Raw genomic sequence first — 27726 nt, 5'->3', positions numbered from 1 at the left:
AAAAGAGGGCATCAGAATTCACTCACTTTGTGACGTGGCAAAGGGATCTCATTACAATATAATTGCCCCTTTCAGAATCGAAATATATATATATATATATATATATATATATAATTATAATTTTTTTTTTTAGGAGCTCCAAGCAGGGCTTGAAAACGAAAAGTAAATTCAATCGGTTCTCTCTGAGCAGAATCGATATTTTATCGTTTCTGTTCCTGCGTTCCTCTGATCAGGTGGAAAAAATACCGGTTAATAACGTTATTCTTTAAAAACAATATTATGTGTCTATAATTTGCCTAATCATGTAACGTGCATCGTTTCTATATGCAGGCTTTACAGTTCTTACTGTGCGCTAGCTCGTTGGCTTTGTAGGAAGGAGGACACCGAAAGGGAGCTCGGCAGATCATAACACTTGATTTATTAAACATGAAGAGGTGAACATTAGGAATTAGCCACATCTGATTACACAGTCTGCTTCATCCCTCTCTCTCTCTCTCTCTCTCTCTCTAACTTACCTCTCATAACTGCGCGCAGACTATTCTCTCCCGCGATTCTAATCGCGGGTCTCTGTTCTCTCGATATTACCTTCATATCCTATTTAAAGTTATAGAACATAAATTTTAACCTTAAATTTCACTCCCTACAATAAAACTAATGTCATAATAATAAAGTACAACGTTTTATTTAATCAAAAAAAAAAAAGAAAATCGAGATCTAACGCTAGTCAATAACCCGCTGTGGTTTGTCATCTTTTCTAGATTTTGGCCGAATGTAGGCTACAAAAAAAAGACATCAATGTTTTTTTACGATATTTAAACATATTTGCTGCATTGTATATATATGTGTGTGTGTGTGTGTGTATGTGTATGTGTATGTGTATGTGTATGTGTATGTGTATGTGTATATGTATATATATATATATATATATATATATATATATATATATATAGATAGATAGATAGATATCTATATATATAGATATAGATATAGATGAAAGATTGTGTTTTGAAAGTGGAAAAAAAAAACTAAAGTTGCGGAATTGCATTTTATTAGCCCTATGTATGAAATGAAGGCTAAAATGCTTGTAGTCTAAAGCAAAATGTTTACAAACATTATAAAAACAGCTATTTGTTTTCCCTCGAAAACAAAACAAGTTTAGGCTATAAAAACGTCAATCCAAAAACAAATTAATTTAAGCTGAAGCTGATGCCTGGATCTCTCATCCTGCACGAATCCAAATGTTTCCATGTTCCAGACGTATCTGGATGCTAAAATATTATTTATTATATAGTGTTTGTACTTTTGTCTACATAAAACATCATCCTTCAAATCGGCTTTATCAGCACAGTGAGTCGCGGTCACTCTGAACGCAACATGTTGTACGACAACGGCAGTCTAACTTTTTATTTGTTTATTTAACTCTATTTTATTTTGTTAATGTACAGGCTTTAATGAGCAAAATTGTTGTTTCAGCGCGATGGTCATACCAAAGCTGATTGGTTATATTTCTAAAAAAATATTAAAACAAGACATATTATTCAAAGCTGTCAGATTTTGCTCAATAATTAAAACTGTAAACCTTTCACAAAATAAAGAAAACTTCTCTCTGCAGTTTTATTTTCCTTTCCGAAAACTTTGAAAAAATGTCACAATGAACCGTTATTTAGCACACTTTTTCTTTCGTTTTGTTAATCTTTCAATATGATTTAAGTGAAATATATTTAGTGTATATGCATATTCCTTATTATGTAAAACCTATAGGGGTTAGTTTTTCAGTTTTCTCCATTCACAGAAGCCCTGCAGGTGCGTGTGATCTGTTGAATTCATCTCACATATCCTCAGATAAACTCTAAGGGTGGTGCATTGAGGCTTGCCTATGATGAGTTCATACCATATATACACAGTTCAGTTACAGGTTTTTACACAAGCAAAATGTTTTCAGCACGCATTTCAGCCTTTAAATCATTTTTAAGAAAAGGGATGAGTCAAAAGAATCAGTTATTACATTTAAACAATTATTACCTATCAATTATTATATTCATTTGATAACATTTAAATATATCTTTAATATATATATTTAATATATTTTGATTTTTAAAATGCATTCGCTTCTTGTCGATCCACCAGTTCACATTTTTGAGTGTTTGCTGCATATAAATATGGGTCGATTTTTGCAATGGTCTGCACAAAAACCACAGAAGGGCTTATTGAAACCGCAGATTCATTCTTTGCCAGCAGGTGAAGCTTTTGGAGCAGCAAAATATAGCAGTTTCCATGGTAATGGCTGTACAGCAAAGCAAGTAATTTTGAAAAGTGCAGTGCTCATATTTATTCAATAAAATCAGCCTTTGGAAGTTTAATCTCACATTAAGCTATATCGCAATTATTGTCTTTCTGTACCCAAATTTAAGACCTTTTGAAATCATAAGACTTTAACTATTTAAAACTTTTATGGCCTTAAATTTGATCCCAACAACTAAATTTAAGACGTTGGTGGGATCAAAATGAATAAAATCAGGAGAGAGAGAGAGGGAGAGGGAGAGAGAGAGAGAGAGAGAGAGAGAGAGAGAGAGAGAGAGAGAGAGTATTCGCTATTGCTTTTCAAAGGAAACCAGCATGCCATTCATTATTTGTTGCGTAGTGAAGGGTATGCTCTAGGTAGGTAGCCTATGTGCAGATGCTACGCAATTAGGATTGTTATCATGATGACTTACAAGTTCAGTATTCTTTAAATCACGAGTTCAGTAAATCTGCACAGATAAGGCTTACATTAACTACCTCAATAATTTAATGAGTGAAGAAAAGTAACCAGCCAAATTGGCTAATGATTTGACGTTACCTGTCACAGATGATTTTTACCCGCATTTGGCAGGTTGTGGGTTCATTTCAAACCCTGCTTGCAACTGTCTAAAACGTTATATAAAGGTCATAAAGTAGACATTGTAATAATTCATCAACAAATCATAAGCAATCGCTTGGCATAAAAGTGCGCTATTCATTGATTGAGAATAACTTTGAAGCAGTCTGAAGCACAGCACCTGTTTTTTTTTTTTTTTTTAATGAAATTATAACATTTTGAAGTTTAAAAATCAATAGGCTGTATCGTGATTTATGTTTTTCCATCACAAAGTATAAGACATCTTAAAATGTCATAAAGACATTTGTTTTACCATTTCATGTCTTTTTATGCCATTAAATTTAACTCACCTGGAGGGTTTTCGCTTTATTCGCACACATGCTCCTAAATACATTTTAGTTTGCACACATCTATTTTAGTCGCAAAAGGGACTGAAGTGCCTGCACTGTCGAGCCCTGTCTTTTTCTGTGAAATATCCACTTCGTCTCTGCAGCGCACATGAGAATGTCCGCAGGAGGAAACTGTTTTCACGCACAAAGATACGATGCTTTAATTTTAGAGCGGATAAAAAAGTACAAGAAGATAAAAATAATAAAAGCAAAAATGTTTGTCTTGTGTGGGAAACACTGCTGTTAGTAGCCATAAATTACAAAAATTATACATCTTAGCAGACTTACCCCAGTTTGATGAATTGTGATATTAACACAAATTTTGTATGATGCTATTATACTTTGTGCTTAAGATCTTTTCCTTAAAGGCATGAACAGGAATTATTTTGGGAACCCACAGAGAGAAGGGGGCCTATACCTTCTGGTCATATGCCGTTGGTCTGCCCTTGCCAAGCAGCGCCATCATTAGCTGGAAGTTCTGCCATGTATTACACAAAATCATGCGTGATGGTCACCGAAATGTAAGTATGCTTCCATTTTAATTTAATAATTATCTGCTTTAAATAAATTTTTTTGTTTTCCAATGACTGCCCTACCTCTATAACAGTGGTTTTATTAGCTTGTTTCAGAGGCCTAATACAAAACACACTTGAACAATTTTTATTATTATTATTATTATTATTTTTTTTTTTATTTTTTTTTATTATTATTATTATTATTATTTTTTATGACCATCAAATATAATCTACAGTGGCATGCGAAAGTTTGGGAACCCCTTGCAGAAGCTTTGTAAATGTGAATAATTTTAACAAAATGAGAGATCATGCAAATTTCTTTTATTTAGTATTGTCCTGAGTAAGATATTTTAAATGTTAACATTTTAGTTCAAAAGAAAAAAAAATAGCAGATTTTATTTTTTACAATTTGTTTTTAATAACCCCATACAAAAGTTTGGGAACCCTTTTTTGTGACGGTTGTTCAGAAGTCACTTTGTTTGTTCTGAACAGTTAAACCGAGCACTTTTCTTCAGAAAAATCCTCCAAGTCTTGCAGATTCTTCAGTTTTCCAGCTTCTTTTGCATATTTGAACCCTTTAAAGCAGTGACTGTATGATTTTGAGATCCATCATTTCATATTGAGTAACTCAAACACAACTATTAAAAAAGGTTTAACATTCACAATGCTCCAGAGGGAAACACAATATGAGACTAAATGTAAACATATTTTATGTAAAATATATTACTCAGGACAGAACTAAATAAAAAAATAACATGCGTTTTGTATGATCTTTCTTATTTTATTACAATTATTCACATTTTCACAGATTCTTCAAGGGGGTTCCCAAACTTTTGCATGCCACTAAATATACAGTTTTCTCCAATGATATCTCATTTACTAAGTTTTTGGCATCTAAAACTAGCCTAATGTCATTCTCTATTCTCATAGAAGATTGTATTGTTAATTGTCTTGATTATGTTTTACCAGACTTTACAAGACTGCATGAGACACTACAGCAGCATTGCTGAGACAGGGTTATTATGGGTAAGTCAAAGTGCATGCACAAATTTCAGCATTCAGAACAAAAGGAAGTTGTTATGGAACTCTTTTTGACTGGTTTGGCAAATTATAATGATTTGTTGTCATTATTTTCCATTGTCAGACTAATACACGGGACAGACATGGATATGGACAGCTGGTTTCTCTATATTCCAAACTCCTCTGCACCAAGATGGAGTTTCACACTAAGGTAGATTTCAAAATATTTTTGTGCCTGTAATGTATTTACCCAGCCATTAGCCATAACCTTTGTTGACTTGAAGCCCCACTTTTGTTTGAGACAATTTTCCAATGCCCTCCAACCCAATCTTATGAGAAAATGCCAGTATTGCATGACGTGGCAATTTATGGAAAGGTAACTATTTACAAGGTGGTAATTTTGTATGAATATGTACAATTTGATTTATATTAAAAACATTTTTTAAAGGAATGAATGAAGGTCCACCCTTAAGCAGATCATAGAAAAAAACATATGCATGAGATATTTCAAATTCATACAAATTAGCCACTAATTCACCAAAATGTAAGACCGTTATGAATAGCCATGAGTGTGTTGGGCTAGGGCTAGGGCTGGGCGATATATCTAACGATATGATCATGCACATCTAGTCAGAAAATCTGGTTCCATGATTAACGTTAAACTGCCATCACCTGCTTTTAAATGGAGCAGCATTTAGTAGACAGAGCTGTAGATCGCTGACAACCTACGCAATATCATGTTCATTATCGAAGGCGATTCATCTGGGATAATTAACGCGATATTGCGTAGCTTGTCAGCGATCTACGGCTCAGTCTATTAAATGCCACTCCAATTATAAGCAGGTGATGGTGATTTAGCGGTAATCACGGAAACAGCTTTACTGATTAGATGCACATGATCATATCGTTAGATATATCGCCCAGCCCTATGTTGGGCTATAAGCTGATGTGTACCTTACAGTGTTTCCCACAGCCTTACACTCTATTTGGGCGGCACTCCCCCGTCCCCATACAGGTATATAAATATGCAAATTATTTTTCTGCCAGCAGGAGGCGCAATTAGAAAGCGAGAGATAGAGGTTTCTCCGGTAACAGCTGTATATGAAGCAGCGTTGAGCTGGCAAAAACTGATTTATCGGGCATTACATGCAAGGTGGAATGAAATGACATCTAAAATTTAGAATACAGTGATAGAAAAACACCCGTGGCAGTTTATGATTTTGAAACTTGCAGTGCTCGTGTTTATTCAACATAGTCAATGCCTTTTGGAAAATCTGTTTGTGGCAGTCAGTTTTGATATTGTGGCGGCCCGCCACAAATAAATCAATATATGGGAAACCCTGCCTTAGGTACTTTTGTTGCAATAAAACAAATAAACTAAAAAATATGAGTTTCTTTTTTATTTATTTATATACTTATTTTTTATTACTTAAAAGCCCAGACAGACTGTGCAGCATCAACCATATTTCATGTAATACTGTAAGGTATACATGTACACTGTAGCTAAGACCTAAATGACAGTTTGTGACTTGGGTCAGACAGTGACTTAAGCTGAAAGGGAATTAATCATTTATATTTGAATTTGCAAAGAATTTTGACTGAATCGCTGTTATGAATGACTGATTAACTGAATCCTCTTTTGATCAATAGACCTTTTTAATGTGTCTGAATGCATCTTCTGCACACTAAGGGTGCATTTATTTGATCAAAAATGCTGCAAAAATTGTGAAATGTGTTAACAATTTAAAATAATTGTTTTCTATATAAATAAATTATATGAGTTGTTCTCTTTTGTACATTCTATTCATCAAAAATCCCCAAAAAGTTAAAGGGGTCCTATTATGCTCTTTTAGAATGTCTTGGATTTGTTTTGGGGTGCAATAAAACATGGTCTCATGCTTGGTATTTAAAAATAATTGCATTTACTATGTACAAATAAGTGCGTGAAAATGTATTATTTTTATTGTTATTTAATTATAACATTTATCACATGAATTTCAGTGAAACTGAGTTGATTTCCTTTATACCATATTTAGTGTTGTCACGGTAACAAAATTTCAGTATTCTGCACTGATACCAATGAAAATCCATGGTTTTCGGTACCAAAGAAAAACACACAAATATGCTAATTAAAAATAAATAAAACTTTTTAGCACTAAAAATAAAACCAATGCCATTCTTTATACTTATTTACAATTGTGTTTAAAGTTTTTCTACAAGTTATATAAGTATGAAAAACTGTAAACAAGTTTCACCCAAATTTAATTTGTCTTTTAATTTATGAAATTTAAACACATTTTATTTTTGGTAAATAAAGGGAATTTGCTATTAAAATTAAAACATGGATGGTTTTATACATTTTTTCGACAGTAGTAGCAGTATCACATGCATTTTACTAAATAATAGTAATATTTCTAGCACAATGACTTTATGTAAAAATTAACTTTTAGGCTTAATGAATGCAAATTTGTCAATTTAACTAAACTTAAGACTGGTGGTGATGCTTAAGATATTTTTGGTCATTGAGGGTTTCTGTAAAAAAAAATAGTAATAATCATATTAATTATTATTAAAAGATAATACTAATACTAATCCTACTATCATACTAATGTATATACAATGCACTATGAATTGATGAGCTGCTGGGTTCATGAATATTAATCATTAATGTCTGTGTTCGGTCAAACTGATTTGCTAAAATCAAAACGGGGACGGTACTAGATCAGCGCCAGCCAATGAAATTGCCATTTGCGCATTAGCTCCGCCCACTACCGGAGAAACCGGTATGTCTTCTGCTTGTCCGAAAATGAATATGAATAATTCTAAATTAACTCGATTATTTTGACAGGAGAAGACAACAAAGAATAGTTTACATATAGCGTGTTGATTCAGCGTGGTAAGACTCTCTCTCTCTCTCTCTCTTTCCATGTGTGAGAATCAGCACTATCAGTAAAGCAACGGTGAGTCGTGCGCCTTCACAAAAAGTTTACAGAGCTTAAAATACAGGTTCGCTGTGCGTCCATTGAGATGAACTGAAAAGTTCAGATCGCTTGATGGACTGAGAACTCTGAAGCTCAGATGCTCAAAATAATGCAAGCGTCATGCGCTTCAGTCTATGTAGTAAACAAACCCGCACGTCTCTGCCATTCATTAATTCACACAGAGACGCGCAGAACACGGATTCATATTTCAAACAACTTTCGTGGCTTAACATTTACAGATACTGGTCCATATGGAGATTTGATTTGATTAATTTATGCTAACTTTGACAAATTCCATGACTGTCCATATTAAAATGTACGTTTCATTTTCATGACTGGACTTTGAGATTCCGTCCTCGTTTTCATCTTCTAGGAAATCATAGTGCTGAACCGGGTTTGAACGGGACCTCGGTACTACCGGTATCGACGTCTTTTGACAACACTAACCATACATAGTCCAGTGTTTCCCAGATGGCATACGTGTGCAAATTCATTCTCTGCCAGCAGGAGGCGCTGTGTGAGTGGTAGAGATCAAGGTTTCCCCGGTAATGGCTGGAGACATGGCATTCAATTTTCTGACGACAGTCGCTTTCCTCCATAAATACATAGCTATAAAAATGTAATGTATGGGAAACACTGTAGTCTCATAATTGAAATAAATGCAGCACATTACATCATTTTCCAGTATTGTACTGTCAGCAATTTATTATAAAAATGTTTTCATAATACTAACATGCATATTTACATTCATAATTATTCAGTTGCACGTGTAATAACTTGAGGCTAACTAACTAACTATAACTACAGCAGCACTTGTAGTCTTTCTGATACACTCAACCAAGCATCGCAACAAAGACCCCACCCGGATTTATTTGAATGATATTCTAATGGGCTGCTTTGTGATATCACAAAACTCTGAAAACAAGCACTGTCGTCTAAACAAGCCGCTCGTTGTATCTCACAAAACTCTGAAAACAAGCACTGTCGTCTAAACAAGCCGCTCGTTGTATCTTTTTTTTAAAACAAAATATTTCTCTTTGGAGTGGATTTTGAGATTTGTTAAGTTAGAAGATCATTTGCATGCCCAAATCATTTGTATTCCTTTAATAGGAATTAAATGTGAATCAGTTTCCAGCAAAATATGAAGCCGTGCAAGGTTTTTTTTTTTTATTTTTTTTACATTTGATGATAATCCACCTGGATGAGAGCTAAGCAACAAGCATATTGCCATTGTTACCTAGATAAGTGTTTCAGCTGATTAAGCATGCTGAATCGGCATCAGAGGTTTCTTTGAGAGAGAGATCACTCTGATTGACTGTTCAGCTTAGCAAACCAGAAAGAAAACTAGGAAGCAAACAATCCATAAACAATTATACATGGCCTACCTTAGCTGAAGTGTTGATCCTTTTAGAATGCACATTTCCTTGGTGTTTTGAATAAGTGAAAAATTAAGAGTATTAGGCACTGGTGCCTCCCAGTTAACTGTCATGCAGTGAGCACGCTACTATTCAGCTTCCACACTACACAAAATCACAATAGCGCACATTTTTCTAGGTTAATGTTAGAGTGTAATGTGTAATGTAATGTTGCTACTACCTGCGTGTTTCAGATGATTAGCCACATTTGAGATCGATGAACAAAACAAACTTTTGGATGTCCGATGTACTGTAATTACCACATAGACCAGCTGTTGTTTGGATTTTTTTGTGTCATGTTAACAAACTGCTTTTAAAAATCACTGTTTGGACTTCTTGTCCAACTCAAAATCTATGATCAAATATTGATAAATAAATTAAATGCTAAGGGGTCACCTGTAGCCACATTTAAAGCTCATGTAAATAACATAAAAATTGAAAGTTGTGCATAAAATTTAAATTTGGCATTTTGTTTGTAAATACAGGGTCAGTTTCATTTATTTGAACTAAAATATTTCTCTGCGTTCTCTTTGCAGCATTCTGAAATCCCAGCCAGTCTAGAAGTCACAGATGAAGTCCTAGAGCGAACAGCGGGAACAGACATCAATAATGTGTAAGTAAAATTCCATTTACTTTGTATTTATTTCTACTGTATTTTATCTCAGCAGAAATACATTTTTGGACTTTGCACTACAGGACCCCTGCATTAGGTTTTCAGCTGTTAGAAAATTATTCAATTGTATGTATTTAAGTAATTTTCAATTAAATGTATATTTTTCTTGAAGTTCCGCCCTCTTCTTAAAAGGGAGGCAGGACCACTGGCTCATTTCCATTTAAAAAAAAAGGGAGAAACACAAAAACAGTGTGTTTTGGCTCATACACTGAAAATGGCGATTTCAACAAGCTATAAAAAAATTATCTGTGGTGTATTTGGAGCTTAAACTTCACAAACACTGGGGACATCAGAGATGTACGTTACATTTTTAAAAAAGGGGTATAAGGGGTCACCTTTATGTCATCAGTTTTAGGACTCTTGGTTTGATGTTCATTTTAGGATCTCACCATTATCCAAAATTATATAATTCCTTTAGCATTTTTTTTATTTATTTTTATATTTATATATAGTAATAATAATTGTAAATTATCAAGTATATTTAGGTAGCTCAGTTACACAACTGTTGGCACTGTATGTTCTACATATAGACTGTATAAAAACATGGACGTAGTGTTCGTAACGTCACCCGTAGATTTCTGAAGAGTGTTTTTGATGCTTCGAGTGGGCGGAGCGGGCCTTCGGCATCTTGGCAGCGCATCACCACGTGTCACTACTGGATAATCCAAAATGGGCAAAGAGGCAGGAGCTGGTTGCTGAAACTATGCCCACCCTAGCTCAACAGCGGTGGCAGCAGTGACAGCAGTGACAATGCACCGGTCACTCAAGTTGCCACACCCTTAATTATGCAGAACTTTATTTGTGAAATTGTGAAAAATTCACCCTCCCTTACAGTTGTCATGAAGGGCAAAATTAGCTTTATAGACCAAACCCACTTTTTGTACCAGGGTGTAATCTCATTTAGTTATTTTTTCTGCTTTAAAATTGAGCATTTTAACATGGGGAGTCTATGGGACTGACTCCCTTTTGGAGCCAGCCTCTAGCAGCCAGTTGATAAATTGTAGTTTTAGTCACTTCCCTGTTGGTTTCGCAAGAGATACCGGAAGGTTGCTGCTTGGTTCTACACAACTACCTAACATTGGGACATACACTAAAAGGGTTTCTCTGCTTTCTGCTCCAGGTTCCAGCTCACAGTAGAAGTGTTTGATTACATGGATGCAGAGCTTCGATTAGCAGAAGCTGGTGAGTGTTCCGCTTTTTTAAAATTTATATTTAATATGTCTACAAACCCTTTCAATGCAGTAACTAAATATTGTAATAGTCAGTAGTGGAATACACAATAGAAGGACACAACTGAGAACTGTCGCCTGATGTACAAATGTTGCATAGGCACAAAAGTTTTTAAAGGGGTCATATTATGCGATTTCAGTTTTTCCTTTCTCTTTGGAGTGCTACAAGCTCTTGGTGCATAAAGATGGTCTGTAAAGTTGCAAAGACTAAAGTCTCAAATCCAAAGAGATATTCTTTATAAAAGTTAAGAGTCAACCACTCCCCACTAAAACGTCTCATTCTAACACAACCCCACATCTCTACGTCACTATGTGGGAAGATTTGCATAACGCCACCCAGATGTTCACACAAAGAAAGAAGGCCTAACTTTTATTCTCTCTGTTGCCATCTCTGCCATGTCATGGAGTCGCTGTGTTTAGTTGTGAAAGTGAAACTACTTGTTTGGCCTTCCTAAAGAGGACACGACTAGAAATTTTTATGTTCATGGTTTTATGTTTACGCAGCACGATACGCAACACGTAAAAAGACAGTATAATTCATTATATTCAATAATCCAACTGGATGCAACCAATGCCTCGTTAGTAATGGGTTTTATTGGTTTTGTCTTGTCTAGTGATGTCTGGATCGCGAACGAATCTTTCTGTTTAACCAGATCTTCTTAGCTGGTCAAGCTAGTTCACCAAATCGAACTAAATCGTTTGAAATGGTTTGCGTCTCCAGTACGCACTAATCCACAAATTACTTAAGTTATTCGATTTATAAACGTGCCTAACACTCACTTTGATGTGAAATAAACTAATATCCCGAGTTATTTAGTTATTCCTAACACTACATTGATCAAACTGCTAAAAGAGAACTGATGATGGGATGTGCACGAGCAGAACAGCTGGACAGAGTATAATGTTGCTGGCCTGGGAGATGGTATATACCTTGCCAATAAGAGCACATCTCATTTTTTCAGAACGAAAAAATTGTTGCGTTTCAGAAGGTGGGGCATAGAGGAGAAACAATAATGTGCATTAAATGGAAAATAATGTTTTTTGAACCTTAAACCGCATGAACACATTGCATTACACTAAATACACAAACTAATGTTCTTTTTAGCAGCATCATACGATTCCTTTAAAATCAAGAACAAAAGTTGTATCCGTTAATATGAACCAACATAAACTTATAATGAACAGTTGAATTTGTATTAACTAATATTAATTTAACAACATTTAATATATACTATATCACATGTATTATGTGTTTGGGATGACATGAGGAAAAGTAATAGTAACACTTTACAATAATGTCCCATTAGTCATTGTTAGTTAATACATTACCCTTATTGTAAAGTATAACTATTACTTTCCTTATGTAATCCCAAACCCATAAACTTTTGTTTATCTTTTGAAACAATAATTAAGATGTTTTTAATAATGAATTAATAAGATGGGCTAATGAAGCAGAGCAGGATTTACAAGTCTGCTTCAAGTGCACTGATTGGAGTGTTTTTGAAGCTGCTGCCATCAATCTCAATGAGCTCACAGAGATTGTAACCTCATACATCAGTCTCTGTGAATATAATGTCTATTCCTACCAGGACTTACTTAACATACAACATTACAGAGCTGTTGCCCTGTAGTTTTGTGGAACAGATGATTTGTGGATGATGCAGTCAAAATGGGACTCAATTGTATCCTACAACATCTAGACAAACCAGGGACTTATGTGAGGATCCTGTTTGTGGACTTCAGTTCAGCTTTCAATGCAATCATCCCAGCACTCGTCTGTACCAAACTAGCCCAGCTCTTTGTTCCTAGTTCTATCTGTAAATGGATTACCAGCTTTCTGATAGATGGGAAACATCTAGGGTTTCCTAGGGAGACTAGGGCTGCGGGATTAATCGAATGTGATTGTCATGTGCATTTTGTTAGTAAAGCCGGTTCAGTAATCAGCAGGAAATCATCATCACGTGCTTACAGATGGAGCAGCATTTACAGAGCTGAGTCCACTGACAAGTTACACAAAGAAATCACAGATGATATTGTTGTGTGATTATGAAATAATTTGCGATAATGACAGCTGTTTGTATAATTTGTCAGTGAACTACAGCCCTGTGTAATAAATGCTGATCCACCTGAAAGCATCTGAAAGCAATTTTATCAGGGAACCTCCTCAAAACGTGATTGGGATAGATTTGAGAGGCACTTCAGAAAGGTTTGGACTGCAGAAAGGATTATTGGTTCTCCCCTGCCCACCCTTCGAGAACCGTATATATCCAGAGTGAGGAAAAGGGCACAGAAAATGACTCTGGATCCCTCACATCCAAGCCATTTTCTTTTTGAACTTTTAACATCTTGCCAGTGCTACAGATACGCAAAACTACATACGCAGAACCAGTTATTCTGAGCACTCATGCTTAGTTTGATTTAATTTTAAAAAAATTAAGCGTCCCACTTTCTCTTGTTGCCCCCTAGAGCATGCTTCCTTGCCAGAACCAAGTTAAATGTAAGCCAATATCAGCTAATAAGGCCTGCGTAGCAAAGAGGTTGTAGGATGCTATTTGTGGCCTGCTCTCTCATTCACATAGTAGCTAGACAAGAAAACATCAGCTCACTTCCATAAGGGATCTGCTTCAACTGGAGATCAGCAATAAAATATTTCAGTTCCTTGTGTTAATGTGACACCTGTATAAGGGCAGTGGACAAAAAATAAAGTGACTTTGATTGCCATTAGTGTCCTGCATTCTCTGTTGCCCCACTTCAGCTTCTTTAGCTCTGAGGTGATGGTGTACATGAGGTACGCTGGCACGCTTCCCTGGTGCTTTGACATACTTTGCAGGGCATGAGAGTTTGAATTATCACAGGTGCTCCACTGTCTTCTTTGCTGCTGTACTTTTGCTATTCTGCTTTAAGGAGGATTAAAGGTCCCATGTCCCATATATATATATATAATTATTATTTTTTTATTTTTATTTTTTATTACAGCTGTCAAGATTAACAAATCGTGGAAGTGTTGATTATATAATTATTTTTTCGATCTTTTCCCATCACATGAAAGACTGCAGTGAGTAGACAGAGTCTGTTTATCGCGTGAATGCAGTGATCTTGTCAATATAGCAAAACATGTTTTTTCCTCACAAAATGCTTTCACCACAACTAATAGCAAACACATGAACACAGTAAGAGCTTTGTTGTGCAGCATAACAGCGTCATTCATTGTAACAGCAGTTTAGGCAAGTGTGCAGATATACTCGCGATGTGTAACAGCTCCGGAAAAATAAAGGGAGCGTTCTTTGATCGCTCTCTGTAGTTAAATCACAATTTAAATAACAGATTTGTTTCATGCTACTGAGAGAAACAATGTGAAGTTGATCGTTTAGTCACTGGCTTGATTCACTGATGCATTAACAGTATTAAAAGATTTAGAAAGAAAGTCTGTGTGAACTTTAATAATTAGCTACACATCAGAAATCACTGATCACAGATCAGGGATTAATGAACACTGTTACTCACTGTTTGTTGGAGGTTCTGTCGAATCCATATCATAAAAGTCTGTTTGTAACGCCTGTACTGACATTACGACTGAATTATATGTAAATATTTGGGCGGGAAAAGCAGAGAAAGGGGAGGTAACAATTCTCCTAATAACATCACAAGGAGGAAATTAAAGAGGAGATTTTTCTCAAAGGCAGAGAAAGATAGCAAAATATCGATTTACACCGATTAAAATTTCTAGAAACTTGGGGACCATATATATACAGGCTAGGGGAACTCATATTAATGTTAAAAAACCTCAGAAAGTGAAAATTTCATGTCATGGGACCTTTAACCCTTTAATGCGCACGATGACACTGGTGTGATTAGAACTTTCAGTGCATCACGTCATCAAGTGCTGAATTTAAATCTTCAATTTTGGTCTCTTGGTTTACATCAGTATAGCAACCCCTTCCTAGGAGACTGTGCTACATTTACATGTCTTGTTATTTTAACAAAATGCAGTGATTAGGAAAAAGAAACTACCCGTTAGTATCCATTCTAATCTCATCCTGGTTAGCCAAACATGTTAAAATTAACATGTATAAAGTCAAGTAACAAATGTAAATGGAGAGAAAAATCATGCATTATCTGGTACCAAGTTAAATTGTTCTGTATTCTTTTTATTTCTAGTGCTCCGCCAGCTCAATATGTCTATTGCTATCTCCACACTGACGTCAGGCCAGTGTAAACTAGCTCCACTCATCCAGGTCATCCAGGACAGCAGTCAGCTCTACCACTACACCGTCAAACTGCTCTTCAAACTGCACGCCTGTAAGAGTTCTAGCTACATTAATTAAAGTCATAATATTAAAAACTGACTGATGTTGAAGTTGTTAATGCCTTAATAATAAAGTTGTGTAGACACTTTCTGAATCTAGTTGTTGATACTTGGGAAAAACAAAACAAATATATATATATTTTTTATAGGTTTACCTGCAGACACACTTCAGGGACACCGTGAACGCTTTCATGAGCAGTTTCAAAGGTACATTCAAGCTTTTCAAACTTCAACAGGATGCAACCAAAGTGACATAAAGTCTCAAAAAATGGTCCCTATAAAATGTTATATTCCAAGGACGAAATGGAAATTTTTTAAAATTATTATGGACAGAATATTATGACTTCTGTCTTTGCTCTCTTTTTAATGCTCTTAAGAAAGTATCAATGTCTGATTTTTAACAAATCATTCTGGCTGGTCTTTTTGAACAGAAGATTATCAGTGAATAACAATTTAATTTTCTTTAGTACAGAGACTGGTCCCTTGAATATTACCATAGTACCCTGAGCATCCCGAAGAAGCACAAAATCACTTTTACAGACTTTTAAATTAAATGTTCCCTCCTGGTGGAATGACCTGCCCAACTCAATCCGAGCAGCTGATCTCTTCCATCTTTATTTAACCTCTTTAACACTCACTATTCTAATTAAATAATTACATTTAAAAAATACAAATCTAATTACCTTTCTAATCTTTTTGTATTCTATCCATTTTCTTTTCATTTATTATACAATTATAAAAAAAATACCTCTAACACTAGCTTGTTCTATTGTTTTTTTATTCTTTCTGTTTTCTTTTTATTTATTCTATTTTTTAAAAGCCCTTGCTATGTGTTCTGTGTTTAAGCTAACTGAGGCTTCTTATAGCACTTATAAATCATGGCTGTTTTGTTGTTTATGATTGCTTCTATTGTCCTCATTTGTAAGTCGCTTTGGATAAAAGCGTCTGCTAAATGACTAAATCTAAATCTATATTTCAGCCTCAAAACATTCCTCAATAAAGCTCGAGACATGCTATACTTCAAGAGGCTGATCCAGATACCTAGACTACCTGACGTAAGGAAATATTTGATTTATATCTTAATAACAGATACTGTATATTGATTACACTTCATATCCATACATCCAAGCATTTTTTTTCTTCTTAAGTCTCCACCCAACTTCCTTCGGGCCTCTGCACTAGCAGAGCATGTTAAACCCATGGTTGTCATCCCAGATGAAGAAGAGCTTGAGGAGCAGGAAGAGGATGAACCTGAGTCTCTGATAGATGTTAGTGAGGTGCAGCCTATCATGGCCTCTCAGCCACAGGTACTTGCAAGTGGTGACCAATAAGTGTAATGATATAGATTTTGAGTAAAAAACAGTTAAAAGAGCTCTAATGCGTCTTTACTGTGTTAGCATATAGTAGGGCTGCACGATATTGGGAAAAAATTACATTGCGATATTTTATTTTTCTGCAATATATATTGCGATGATTTAAACATCAGAGTATTATTTAAATTGGAGTAAATTATTTGTTTGTAACTTTAGGATATGGTTTGAATTGTTAACATATGAACTAACATTAACTTTCCACGAGCAATACTTTTTTTTTACTATATTTATTAATCTTGGTTTATCTTAGTTTATAAAATCACAGCTGTTCATTGTTTGGTTATGTTACTTCACAGTGCATTAACTATGTTAACAAATACTGTACAAGTTTTGATTTCAACAATGAAGGCTTTAGCCTAAATGTTGAAATTAACAATGTTGTAGAAGTACAGTTTAGTAATAGTAAATGTTAAATAATGTAGTTAAATAGTTTAATAAATAGAACATTATTGTAAAGTCTTACAGGTTTTTTTTATATACACCAATTCAGACGTCTCGTGAGTTCATTGTTGGACAGGTCAGTTGTTTAAACCATTCATTAAATTGAATCGGTTCAAATGAATCAGTAGTTCGCAAATCGGACACGTTGTGTAATTATTTCTGCAATTTAGGATATCACACAAGATTTGACAACACAGAAAACATTTCATCACTGGATATGTTTTTTTTTCTTTTTTTTGACATCATCGTGTCAATTGATTTTGATTAATATGCGCGATGGAGAACGAGCAAGACAGCGCTCGTGTTGTTTGAAGACGGTGAAAGTGAGCACGCACATCCTGCGATGTGACTATCGTGGATTTGTACATCGCGATATTGATGCTAAAACGACACATCGTGCAGCCCTAGCACATAGACATTTTGAAGAGTTGGCGCTTTATATAATATTTAACCTGAACCTTTCTTGAATTTCTTGGCTCCTATTTATGCAACTTCTTAAATATGTCCTGTTTTCTTTTTTTTTTTAAGAGTGACATATTTGATCAAGCATTTGGACCACCCAGTGATGGATTTGATGATAGGTAGGTCATACTTGATTATTGTACCATACTTCATTTGTTTAATTTGTTTAATTATGAAGAGGTGACATTTTGTGATATGTATGGAAGGTTTATACTTTGAAGACATTCAAAGTATGTATGTACCTGAAAGTATGTACCTGAAATCTACTCTGTACTTCCTCTGTAACACAGAGACCTTCAAATCGAACATCTGAAACGAGAAATTGAACTTCTGAAAGCTGAGCTTGAAAAGATAAAAGGAGAGGTGAGACATTTTATTTAAATATTGGATTTAACAATATTTAAATCTTGGAATGCAGTCTTTAAGATGAAACCAAAATCCAGACTAATATCATTAGCACCTAAACTTGCCATAATATCATGAATTTCCTACCCCTGTGTCTAAGTTCAAACTGGAAATACCACTATTAGTGCTAGTTGGATGATGAGTATTGTTGTGGGGTAAGTTTCATTTGATACATGATAACGTAAAGCAGTTTGACTACAAACTTTTTATTTTTCTTAATTACAATTATAATTACAACTTTATAATTATAACCAGCAAACTTTTTATCTTTTAACTTTTTAGTTTTTTATGGCACAATGTTTTTGTTTTTTTTTAATCACAGAGACATTTTTGGTTTGAGACAGAAAGTTCTGCACAAAATTCACGAAATTCAAATGAGTAGTGCTGTTTAGTTCTGCTTTTGGATTTTTTGCCATTTGATATTTCTCATTCGCAACAGAAATAGCAGAAAGCGAGCCACCATCTACTGCCATTTTACTGGAAAATCAACCAGAAAATTTCTTGAATGCACTTGACTCCGTACTATGATCTCACCATTGTGGTTTCACCATGTGTTGCTGTGTTCAGGCTCAACGCTATATCACACAGCTCAGGTCTCAGATCAACAGTCTTGAGACAGAACTGGAGGAGCAGCGTGCGCAGAAGCAGCGCACCCTGGTGGAGAATGAGCAACTTCACATGGAGTTAGAGGCCCTCCGTCGCCGCAACACTGAACATGAGAGCATCCAGACCAACTTTGTTGAGGCAGAAAGTAAGTCTTTGCATGCATCCACGCATACATTTTAATAAAAAATGTGGCAACCGATTCTAATGACATTCTCATCTGTAGAAAGATCCCAAGCAACAGAGTTGCGTTATAATAAACTGAAGGAAAAGCATGCTGAACTAGTTGCCAACCATGCTGAACTCCTCCGAAAGGTATGACAAAGAATGCATTGTACTAATGTATGTGTGATCAAAAATGTATTACCTTTGTTTCAAATAAACAGTATGCTTCGATTTATATATATATATATATATATATATATATATATATATATATATATATATATATATATTAATAAATTATATATAGTTGTGACTGTGTCCTTAATCTTTTGTAGAGTGCAGACACAGTAAAGATGCTATCAGTCACACAACAGACTCAAGAGGAAATTGAACGAACTAAGCAACAGTTAGCCTTTGAGGTAGAAAGAGTCAGACAAGAGTCAGACATGAAGGTAAGTGTGCACACGTGTCTAACTTCAGTTGAGCTGAAACTCCAAAGACTGATTGTAACATGTCATCTTGTTGCTTTAGTTTGAAGAGCAGAGGTTTGATATGGATAAACTGAGGAGGGAGCTTGAAGAGAAAAATGCAGAAATCCAGAAAGTCAAGAGTTTATTACAGACCTCTGAGAAGGTATAGTATCTCTTCTAGGGCTGCACGATAATGACAAAAGTCATAATTGTCGATAATTCCCTTGAATTATAATCTTATTTATTAAGATTATCATTAATTACACTGAATGATGTTGTAATCATTTTATACTATTGTTTAAAGGAACTGCATGCCATATTTTTTTTTTATAAGAAAATAAATAAGCTGAGCTCTTCTTGAACAACTTTTATTACTGTTCTATAGCATTAAGCCTCAAATGCCAACTATATTTTTGTGTGGTTTCTTCTTTAAATTTTAATACAACAATAAAATAATGCATGGTATTATAATGTTAAACTAAAATATATTATAATATATAACTATAATAATGGAGAAAAACTCTTAAGATACCCTGTAGAAAGAAGAAAATGGCACACATCTTAAGAATACGGAGTAATGTAAATGGACTTCTGTAATTGTAATCATCATTAGAAATTGTATTAATTGTGGAGCCCTAATCTCTTCCATGTTTTTCTTACCTTTCAAGATGCATTAGCTCGGTTCTTAAACCTACTGAACTGCCAACATAAACAGCATTTTAAAAAGGGTCCTATTATGCTCCTTTACAAAGACTTTATTTTGCTTTGGAGTTGTACTAGAACATGCTCTTATGCTTGGTGGTACGAAAAACATAATTTACATTTATTAAAATACCTTTCTTCGCAACCTGGCACAAATGGCTCGATTAGTTCCGAGTTTGATAAAAGGCCACCTTTTGAAAAAAAATTTTTTTTTGTGATTGGTTAGCTGTCCCAATATGATATTGCCTTATCAATTTGATCCGAATTTAGTTGCCGAGAATATTGAACAAGAGGATCACACAGAACCTTTGCACGCCTGGATATTGCAAGACATATTAGTTGGTAACGGTAATGGTGTTTTTTGGATCACAAAACCAGTCTTAGGTGTGAGTTATTCGAAACTGAGATTTATACATCATCTGAAAGCTGAATAAATAAGCTTTTCATTGATGTATGATTTATTAAGATCAGACATTTTTGGCTGAGATGCAACTATTTAAAAATCTGAAAACTGAGGGTTCAAAATCATCTAAATACTGCGAAACATTAAGAATTAAGATTTGATATATTTACAGTAGGAAGTTTACTAAATATCTTCATGGAACATGATCTTTACTTAATATCCTAATGATTTTTGGCATATAAGAAAAATCTGTAATTTTGACCCATACAATGTTTTTTCGGCTATTGCTAAAAACAATAGCGACTTAAGACTGATTCTGTGGTCCAAAGTCACATTTTAGATACAGTGTCAACAACCGCTTAAATATAATTTACTATGTACAGATAAGTGCAACGGTATTATGTTTATTGTTCTTTAATTCTAAAATTATCACACTTGCAGTGAAGCTTATACAACTGAATTCATTTTTCAGAATGTCTCATAATTGAAGTGTAAATTATGCAGATTGCATCATTGTCCAGTATTGTACTTTCAGCAATTTATAAAAAAAAATAATATATTCTTCGTCATCTTGTCTGACTATGACCTCGTCCCTCCCCACCCCCCAAACATTTGATTTATTCAAATTATTTTTATGGTATTCTAATTGGCTGCTTTGTGACATCACAAAACCCCAGAAAACAACGCTGTAGTCCAAATGAGTCATTTGTTGTAGCTCTTAAAAAGGGATTTTTTTTCAACAAAATATCTCCCTTTGGAGTGGACTTTGTAACTTTGAAGATCTTTTTATGCCCAAACATACACACTACACACTGACTAAAATTCAAAAAGTGAAAAAGCATAATAGGACTCCTTTAAAACAACACAAGTGTAATGAAGGCTGTTTAAAAAGATTGACAACAAAATCACACTGTGCTCACATTGTGCTGGACGAAAAAAGACACATTGTGCTGTACAGATATGATGGCTTCTTTAATACTGAGCTTCTTGTTGCCAAAATAATAAAAAAGTTGAAAAGAATGAAGAACAATTCAGGACAATTGAATATGATTAAATTTTATCCAGTGCCAAATAGTATCACTAAAAAGGTTTAGTCCAAAGTAAAATTTGACTAGTGGGGCGGGGCCAAGAGCCGTGCAAATGGAGCGAGGCTGGTGATGCAAGTTGTGATGATCATCACCTGCAATTTTTTCATATTCTGAACCATCCAGAAAGACAGGAAATTTCTCAAGTCTGTAAGTCCAGCTTTTGTGTCTCATGGCAGTGGCTGTGGTATCATTAGGCCTGCTTCATATGAGAATGATCTAGAGGTGGATCAACAGTTGAAGATTTTGAGAGATGCCTCATCAGTAGATTGAGATGCAGTTTACGAAGGTTGTTCATTCTACAAAGTCTGCAAGGGCAATCATTTCACATGACACACACATTTCCTGGAGACGATGTCTGCCTCTCTAGCCGTTTCTTTCCAGACATTTGAGATGGTCTCTTACATTAGCAGCAAGAGTGGTAAGCATTTGTAACCCATGTGTAAGTTAGCACAGTGTATTCTTCTTTAGGCTCAGAACAAGCATCTGTCTCTGAGCGACAGAACCAGATTAGTTGAATCTTGGAGAAAATCTTCTCTCGAGGTACAGGTTGAGGGTGGAAGATATAGGCTACTTCCTCAGACTAGTGATCCAATGTGGTAATGTTGCTGTGCATGAGGCAACTAACAGCTACACCACGTGTTGGTGCATTTGTTTGTTTTTTGTTTAAATGTGGTTTTTCAGTGAGTTTGTGGTGCAGAAATGTATGCCTTGTGATAATAGAGAGAAGAAAATAGAGGACAAATTGATATTTTGAGTTTGTGCTTACATGAATCACCTCAGGAACACTTGGCAAGGATTAAATATCCCCTGTAGTTTATTCTGCAGTAGTTAAAAAGGGAAAGTGTGTTCTGATGAGGCCACACTAATGTCTCCAGTAAGTTTGGAAAGCACCGACTGGACTGTTTTTATGGACTTCGTTGGTTCCGTGTCATTGATTGATAAGAGAAATTAAAGTGCTTCTATATGCCATGTCAAATACATTCATATATGGAAATAAATCTGATCTAATTAGATATGTGCCAATGCAACTGCCATGTAAACAGGGAGATCAGATTTTCAGAGGCACTGCGTTCTGTACGTTATTAGGTTTAATGAAGTCATATGTGACCCGTGCTGGCAAAATGACTAAATTCGAACAGGCTATTTTGACCTACAGGGAAAAAAAAAGTATTTATACTTTTTCTCCACTCACTTCTCTCACTGACTGTCATCCGAAGTGCGTGCAAATAACATCGCTTCTGACGGCATGCGATCCCAATAAATACACCAGAATTACAGTATTTCTGAATTCACGCAAACATAATCTGCTCTGTCTTAAGTGAACGCTTGGGGAACTGTTGGGGGAAAACATCTGATGTGTAACATTATATTAGATCCATGCATTACAGTATAGGTCATCTGTATCATTATCATAATGCTAATCTACCAAAAGAAAAGACTGCATCACTCGCTGCACTACACTGAATGGCTTTTGTAGTTTTAATTAATTTATTTGTAATGAACACACAAGTTATTTTTACATTAGTTTTTTTTTGTACATGCATACATTAGTTTAGATATAAAAAAATAAAGGTAATGCATTTTTTGTTTCTTTCTAGGCTACTTGTACTGTTTTTTTTGTGCATCTGTTCTTATTTATAATAGCAAAAATAAAAAAATAGCTGTATTGTGATTATTAATATAGTAATTAATAATAAGAAAATACGGAGGGCTTCACTATCGAATTCAAATGGGTGACTCGTTTTTTGTCATATTCCAACAAATCATAAATCACATTTAAGGTTTTTTAATGGAGAATTTCATTTTCCCCCCAAAAAATGTCTTAATTGCTCATTTTGACTTTAGTCAGCACAAGTCATATTATTCTCATGAGGAAGCACATGTGGAGGCAGTAAATGACAGTAACGCATGCACGATGTATGGCGCTATGGCAAGTGTAAACACATGAATCGGATATGGGTCACAATTGAAAGAACTTGTAAACGGACATCCAAAAACATCTGATATAGGCAACAAATTAGAATTTGGCATCAAGACCTGCAGTGTAAACGAAGCCTGCATATAAGTTATTGTCTCACAAAATAAAGAATTGACTCTCTACTACAGCCCGAAGCCATTTGTTTTAAGAATAATGGCTGGCTGATGAAGTTATTGGCTGGCTAGCCGGCTCAGCCAAGACCTAAATGGCTGCTCTAGCCGCCAAACTTTTCATAGCTGCAAATGGCTGAAGCTGCCACTTCATGTCTAAAGATGTCTATGTTATACTGATTAACTAGATCTCGATCTTTCCAAGCAATGCATGGCTTACACTATATTTCTACAAAATGCAATACAATGTAATAAAGAAAACACCAGATTTTACTTTCACAACGTATGCACATATTTATTTTGTAGTCTGTATGCTATTAAACATTTTCAAATAGCCTACAATGCATTTCACAATGCAAATTAGGCAATATCTAATTAAATATCTGCTAATCTGCATATATTTTAAAAAATGAAATCTGAGTATTGGATAAAGCCAGGTTAAAAAAAAAAAAATCATTGTGTTCACATATTAAATGGGGAAAAAATTACAGAGGGATTTATGGATATCTACTTTTGTTATCCTGTAAATCAGAATATACTGTCAATAGCCTTAAAAAATTATTTTCGCCATGTTTTTTTGGAATACAATGTTATATATCAGGCTAGGAATAATATATTTACAAATCCCTCTGTTAATGTCTTCATAATATAACTAGGTACAACTGAAGTGGAGATTTCGGACTTGGAGTATGAGAGAAAGGTCATTTTGAGAAAATGGGCTTTAAAGATTTATCATCAGCCAATTAGCCTTTCGCCGAGCCCCGCCCCCCTTAGTTACTGTTGCTACCTCTGACAAACAAATGGTCAAGCACGACCAGCGCGACATATTGCCATGTCGGGAAGAGGTATACCAGTGCGTGTCAGTGACCTTTTTGGAGCAATACCTCCGCGATATCATCCAGATCGAGGCAAAAGGGGTTACAGTATGCAGTGGAGGGATACATTCAAAATATTAAAATGCGCAATGAAGGAGACACGACTACTATCGAGGCTAATGCTTACCGGTCTCAAGCGAAATCTGAGAAACCCCATGACCTGTACCTCAAATGCAACTAGCACCGCCTTGTGGACCAGTCATGCTGATCATACTCTTTCATATGTTATGGTCTATTATTGTATATTGCGAGTAGCGATTTTGTTCAAATACAAGGGGTATTTTAGCTAGCTAAACCTACATTTGTGTCAAAGCCATTCAAAGCTAACTAACATTTCTCTGTTGTTTTGAGAATCAGGATCAGAATGTTTTATTTCCATTGTTAATGAACAGAATTCACAAATAGAAAATTGCTTTGGCTTAAAAGGTGCATAGCAGATAAAATAATACAATTAAATACATAAAATAAAATATAAGGCATTCAGATATCCATTTTATTTTATTATCTGTAATGTTCGACGCATTTAACTGGGAGTGGGGCCGTCCACACTGTTTTATCCATTGTAGCCACCGCTCACATTGTGTTTTCGGCTTTGGAAATGGAAAGAACACAACTCCTCCAGACAATCTCTCGGGGTATCTAGTGTCCGATTTACAAATGCCATGGGCGCACTGCTTCACCATCTTGCTTGGAGTCGATGTTTGTCGGAGCTGTGATGTGTGATTGGACAATGGCAGTTCTGGGGGAGGGGCCGGTGAAAGGAGACCAACAGGATTGTACAGAAGAGAGAGAGGTTCCTAACGGTGCATGTAATGATAGGGTGACGGCAGAGATCGCGGAGAAGTATATTGATTAAGAACGCAAACTTTTGTTGAATTTATGAGAAATCTACAGATGCAAACAGACGAAGTGTAGTAAAATAAAGACCTAAATGTGTATTTTGGACTTTTTTCACCAAAAGTCTGAAAGAAGACATGTTATTGAAGACAAATATCCAAAAATCTCAAAATTGACCAAAAAAAAAAAACGATGTTTTTGCCTGCCGTGTCTTGCCTTAATATAAACACACACTCTTATTAGTATTATTTTGAACAAAGTTTTGCACATTTCACTTCAATGTACACTGAAGCATGCGCCGTGAATTAGCAATGTGGAAACGGTGGTTTGTTGCTGCAGTAATATCACGTTCAGTGCTATAAATCTCTCCATTCCAGAATATTTGGTTCATAACATCAATCTTTGATTCAGGTGTTTGTGCAACCGTGCCCTGAAGATTTAACAAAAGTCTGGGTAGGACTAAGTTAAAAAAAAGTAAGTAGGAATTAGGAAAGTATGTGAGAAGTGAGATCAAAATTACCTTGCTTGCTTCTTTCCGCCATTTCACCACAGTGCGAAAAAATGCATGGCTTCTTCTGTATGGAAAACGAGCAATTTTAATTGGTCGTCAATTCACTGTGAGTCTGTGTATTGTAGCAACGAGCACAAGACTGTGCTGTTATGAAACCAGTGGGGAAAATAGATCTCGTGTATTGTTTATATATTTCGTGTGTGTATGTCTCTATGTGATAGAATAATTATTTGATGCAAATAATTCTAGCCGGCTCAGCCAAACTTTATCAGATGGCGGCTCAATTTGCCTTAGGAAATTATTGGCTGGCGGCAGCTGAAATTCTAAATGGCGCAAATGGCGGCACCTGGCGGCGGCTTCGGGGTCTACTCTCTATGGCCTAAACGAGTCATTAGTAATTCGAATCCCACTTCTCTTACGGGGTTTGCATATTTCCCATGTTTGACGGCAGCGAACAACATGACCCCGCCCACAAACACATAATTTTACTGACTGCTTGGTGGGGGGGTTAAAAAAAAAATCTCGGAGGTCTATGTGGGATTCACTATAAAATAGAGTGATTTTCAATGCTGCCAAAAATATCTCTTATCCAAGCTTGGCACCGCTTGTGGCATCCCCAGCTGGAAATGTGAAAGCTTTGGGTCTTGCCTTTTGAATATAGAGATCCTTGATTGATTCTTGTCTTTCATTTCAAATAACTGAGATAAAGCCCTCTCTAATTGAAGGCTCTATGATTTTAAAGTGGTGGGTATTTACATCATGACGTAGAGAGATGTCTATGTTGGTTCAGTGCTGGCATTTGTCAAGAGTTCAAGGTGTATGTGGGATCTTATGTTGGCCTTTTAAAAGCATTGGGAATTTATAGGCCTCAGTGGTGGACAGTAACAAACTTTTTTTTTTTTACTTTGATACTGTGCTTAAGTACATTTTTCAAGTATCTGTACTTGGAATTTAATTTATTTATTTATTTGTAGGAAAAACGTATACTTCAGTACATTCTAAAGCAAAATATCATACTTATTACACTTATTTCATAAAAAAAAAAAGTAAGTCCAACATATGAAATTCCACATTCGTGTATGACTGTCTCAACAGGTTAGATCTTAGGTAAAAATGAAACATCAAAAAAGAAAAAAGGAAAAGAATGCCTGTTTATCTTCCTTCCTTAAGCAGTTTCAAATGAGTTTCAAACTTTTTGTTTGCATAGTGTTCTTCTTAAAGTTTTATCAATTTTGCCTGCAGATGCCGCAGTTGTATGTATTTTTTCTAAAAATGCAATATTTATGCAGGTGTGTGTATGTGTATATATATATATACACACACACACACACATATTTTTTTATTTGCTGTATATCCATGCTGTAAATATATTTCTAAAATTATATATTTTTTATTTGGTTTATTTCCTTTAGGCAGGAGAGCAGCTGAACAGCTCTGTGGCTGCACTTAAGGCAGAAAAGGATAAGCTAACACAGTTTATAAGTAAGAAAGATGTCGATCTCTCCTCCCTGATGAAGGAAGCTCAGCTGAAAGAGTATTCTTTACAGCAGGAACGTGACCGAACCATCAAGGAGCTGGGAGAATTACAAGGCAAACTCAGAGAGAAGGTATGGACGGATCAAATTTTTTGTCTTTTGTATAATACTAATGAAGCCGTAGATTGATTGTAATGTTACAAATTTACTTGTTTGTAACTTTGTTTTTAAAATAAATCAATTATCCAAGTCATTATATTTTATAGAGCTGAACACTGACCATTAGTGACTGCCAACTCAAAACATCCTAGCATTGCGTTAGCAATCATCCAGACACCCTTGAAACCACATAGCAACCACCTATAGTACTATGGCAACCACATCTATTTATCTACTTGTCGAATAGTGATGAAAAAAAATGTCCCAATGTTGATTCTTTATTT

The 27726-nt window shown here is 35.2% G+C and overlaps 1 protein-coding gene across 1 annotated transcript in view; it reads left to right on the top strand.

Moving 5' to 3' along the window:
* Positions 1 to 27726, top strand: part of hip1rb (huntingtin interacting protein 1 related b) — a 62453-nt gene that overhangs the window by 14047 nt on the left and 20680 nt on the right. The window contains exons 3-18 of the mRNA XM_026254811.1: positions 3625 to 3767; positions 4731 to 4787; positions 4906 to 4992; positions 9714 to 9790; positions 10971 to 11032; positions 15238 to 15378; positions 15535 to 15592; positions 16365 to 16440; positions 16534 to 16692; positions 17728 to 17780; positions 17952 to 18024; positions 18634 to 18817; positions 18896 to 18984; positions 19170 to 19286; positions 19366 to 19467; positions 27221 to 27415. Of these exons, the coding sequence (XP_026110596.1) occupies positions 3625 to 3767; positions 4731 to 4787; positions 4906 to 4992; positions 9714 to 9790; positions 10971 to 11032; positions 15238 to 15378; positions 15535 to 15592; positions 16365 to 16440; positions 16534 to 16692; positions 17728 to 17780; positions 17952 to 18024; positions 18634 to 18817; positions 18896 to 18984; positions 19170 to 19286; positions 19366 to 19467; positions 27221 to 27415 (1673 nt within the window). The remainder of the gene's footprint in view (positions 1 to 3624; positions 3768 to 4730; positions 4788 to 4905; positions 4993 to 9713; positions 9791 to 10970; positions 11033 to 15237; positions 15379 to 15534; positions 15593 to 16364; positions 16441 to 16533; positions 16693 to 17727; positions 17781 to 17951; positions 18025 to 18633; positions 18818 to 18895; positions 18985 to 19169; positions 19287 to 19365; positions 19468 to 27220; positions 27416 to 27726) is intronic.

This window comes from Carassius auratus, chromosome 5 (assembly GCF_003368295.1).
Source record: "Carassius auratus strain Wakin chromosome 5, ASM336829v1, whole genome shotgun sequence".
NCBI classification, from domain to species: Eukaryota; Metazoa; Chordata; class Actinopteri; order Cypriniformes; family Cyprinidae; genus Carassius; species Carassius auratus.
The sequence above is the reverse complement of the archived record's forward strand: the minus strand, read 5'-3'. Positions and strand labels throughout refer to the sequence as shown.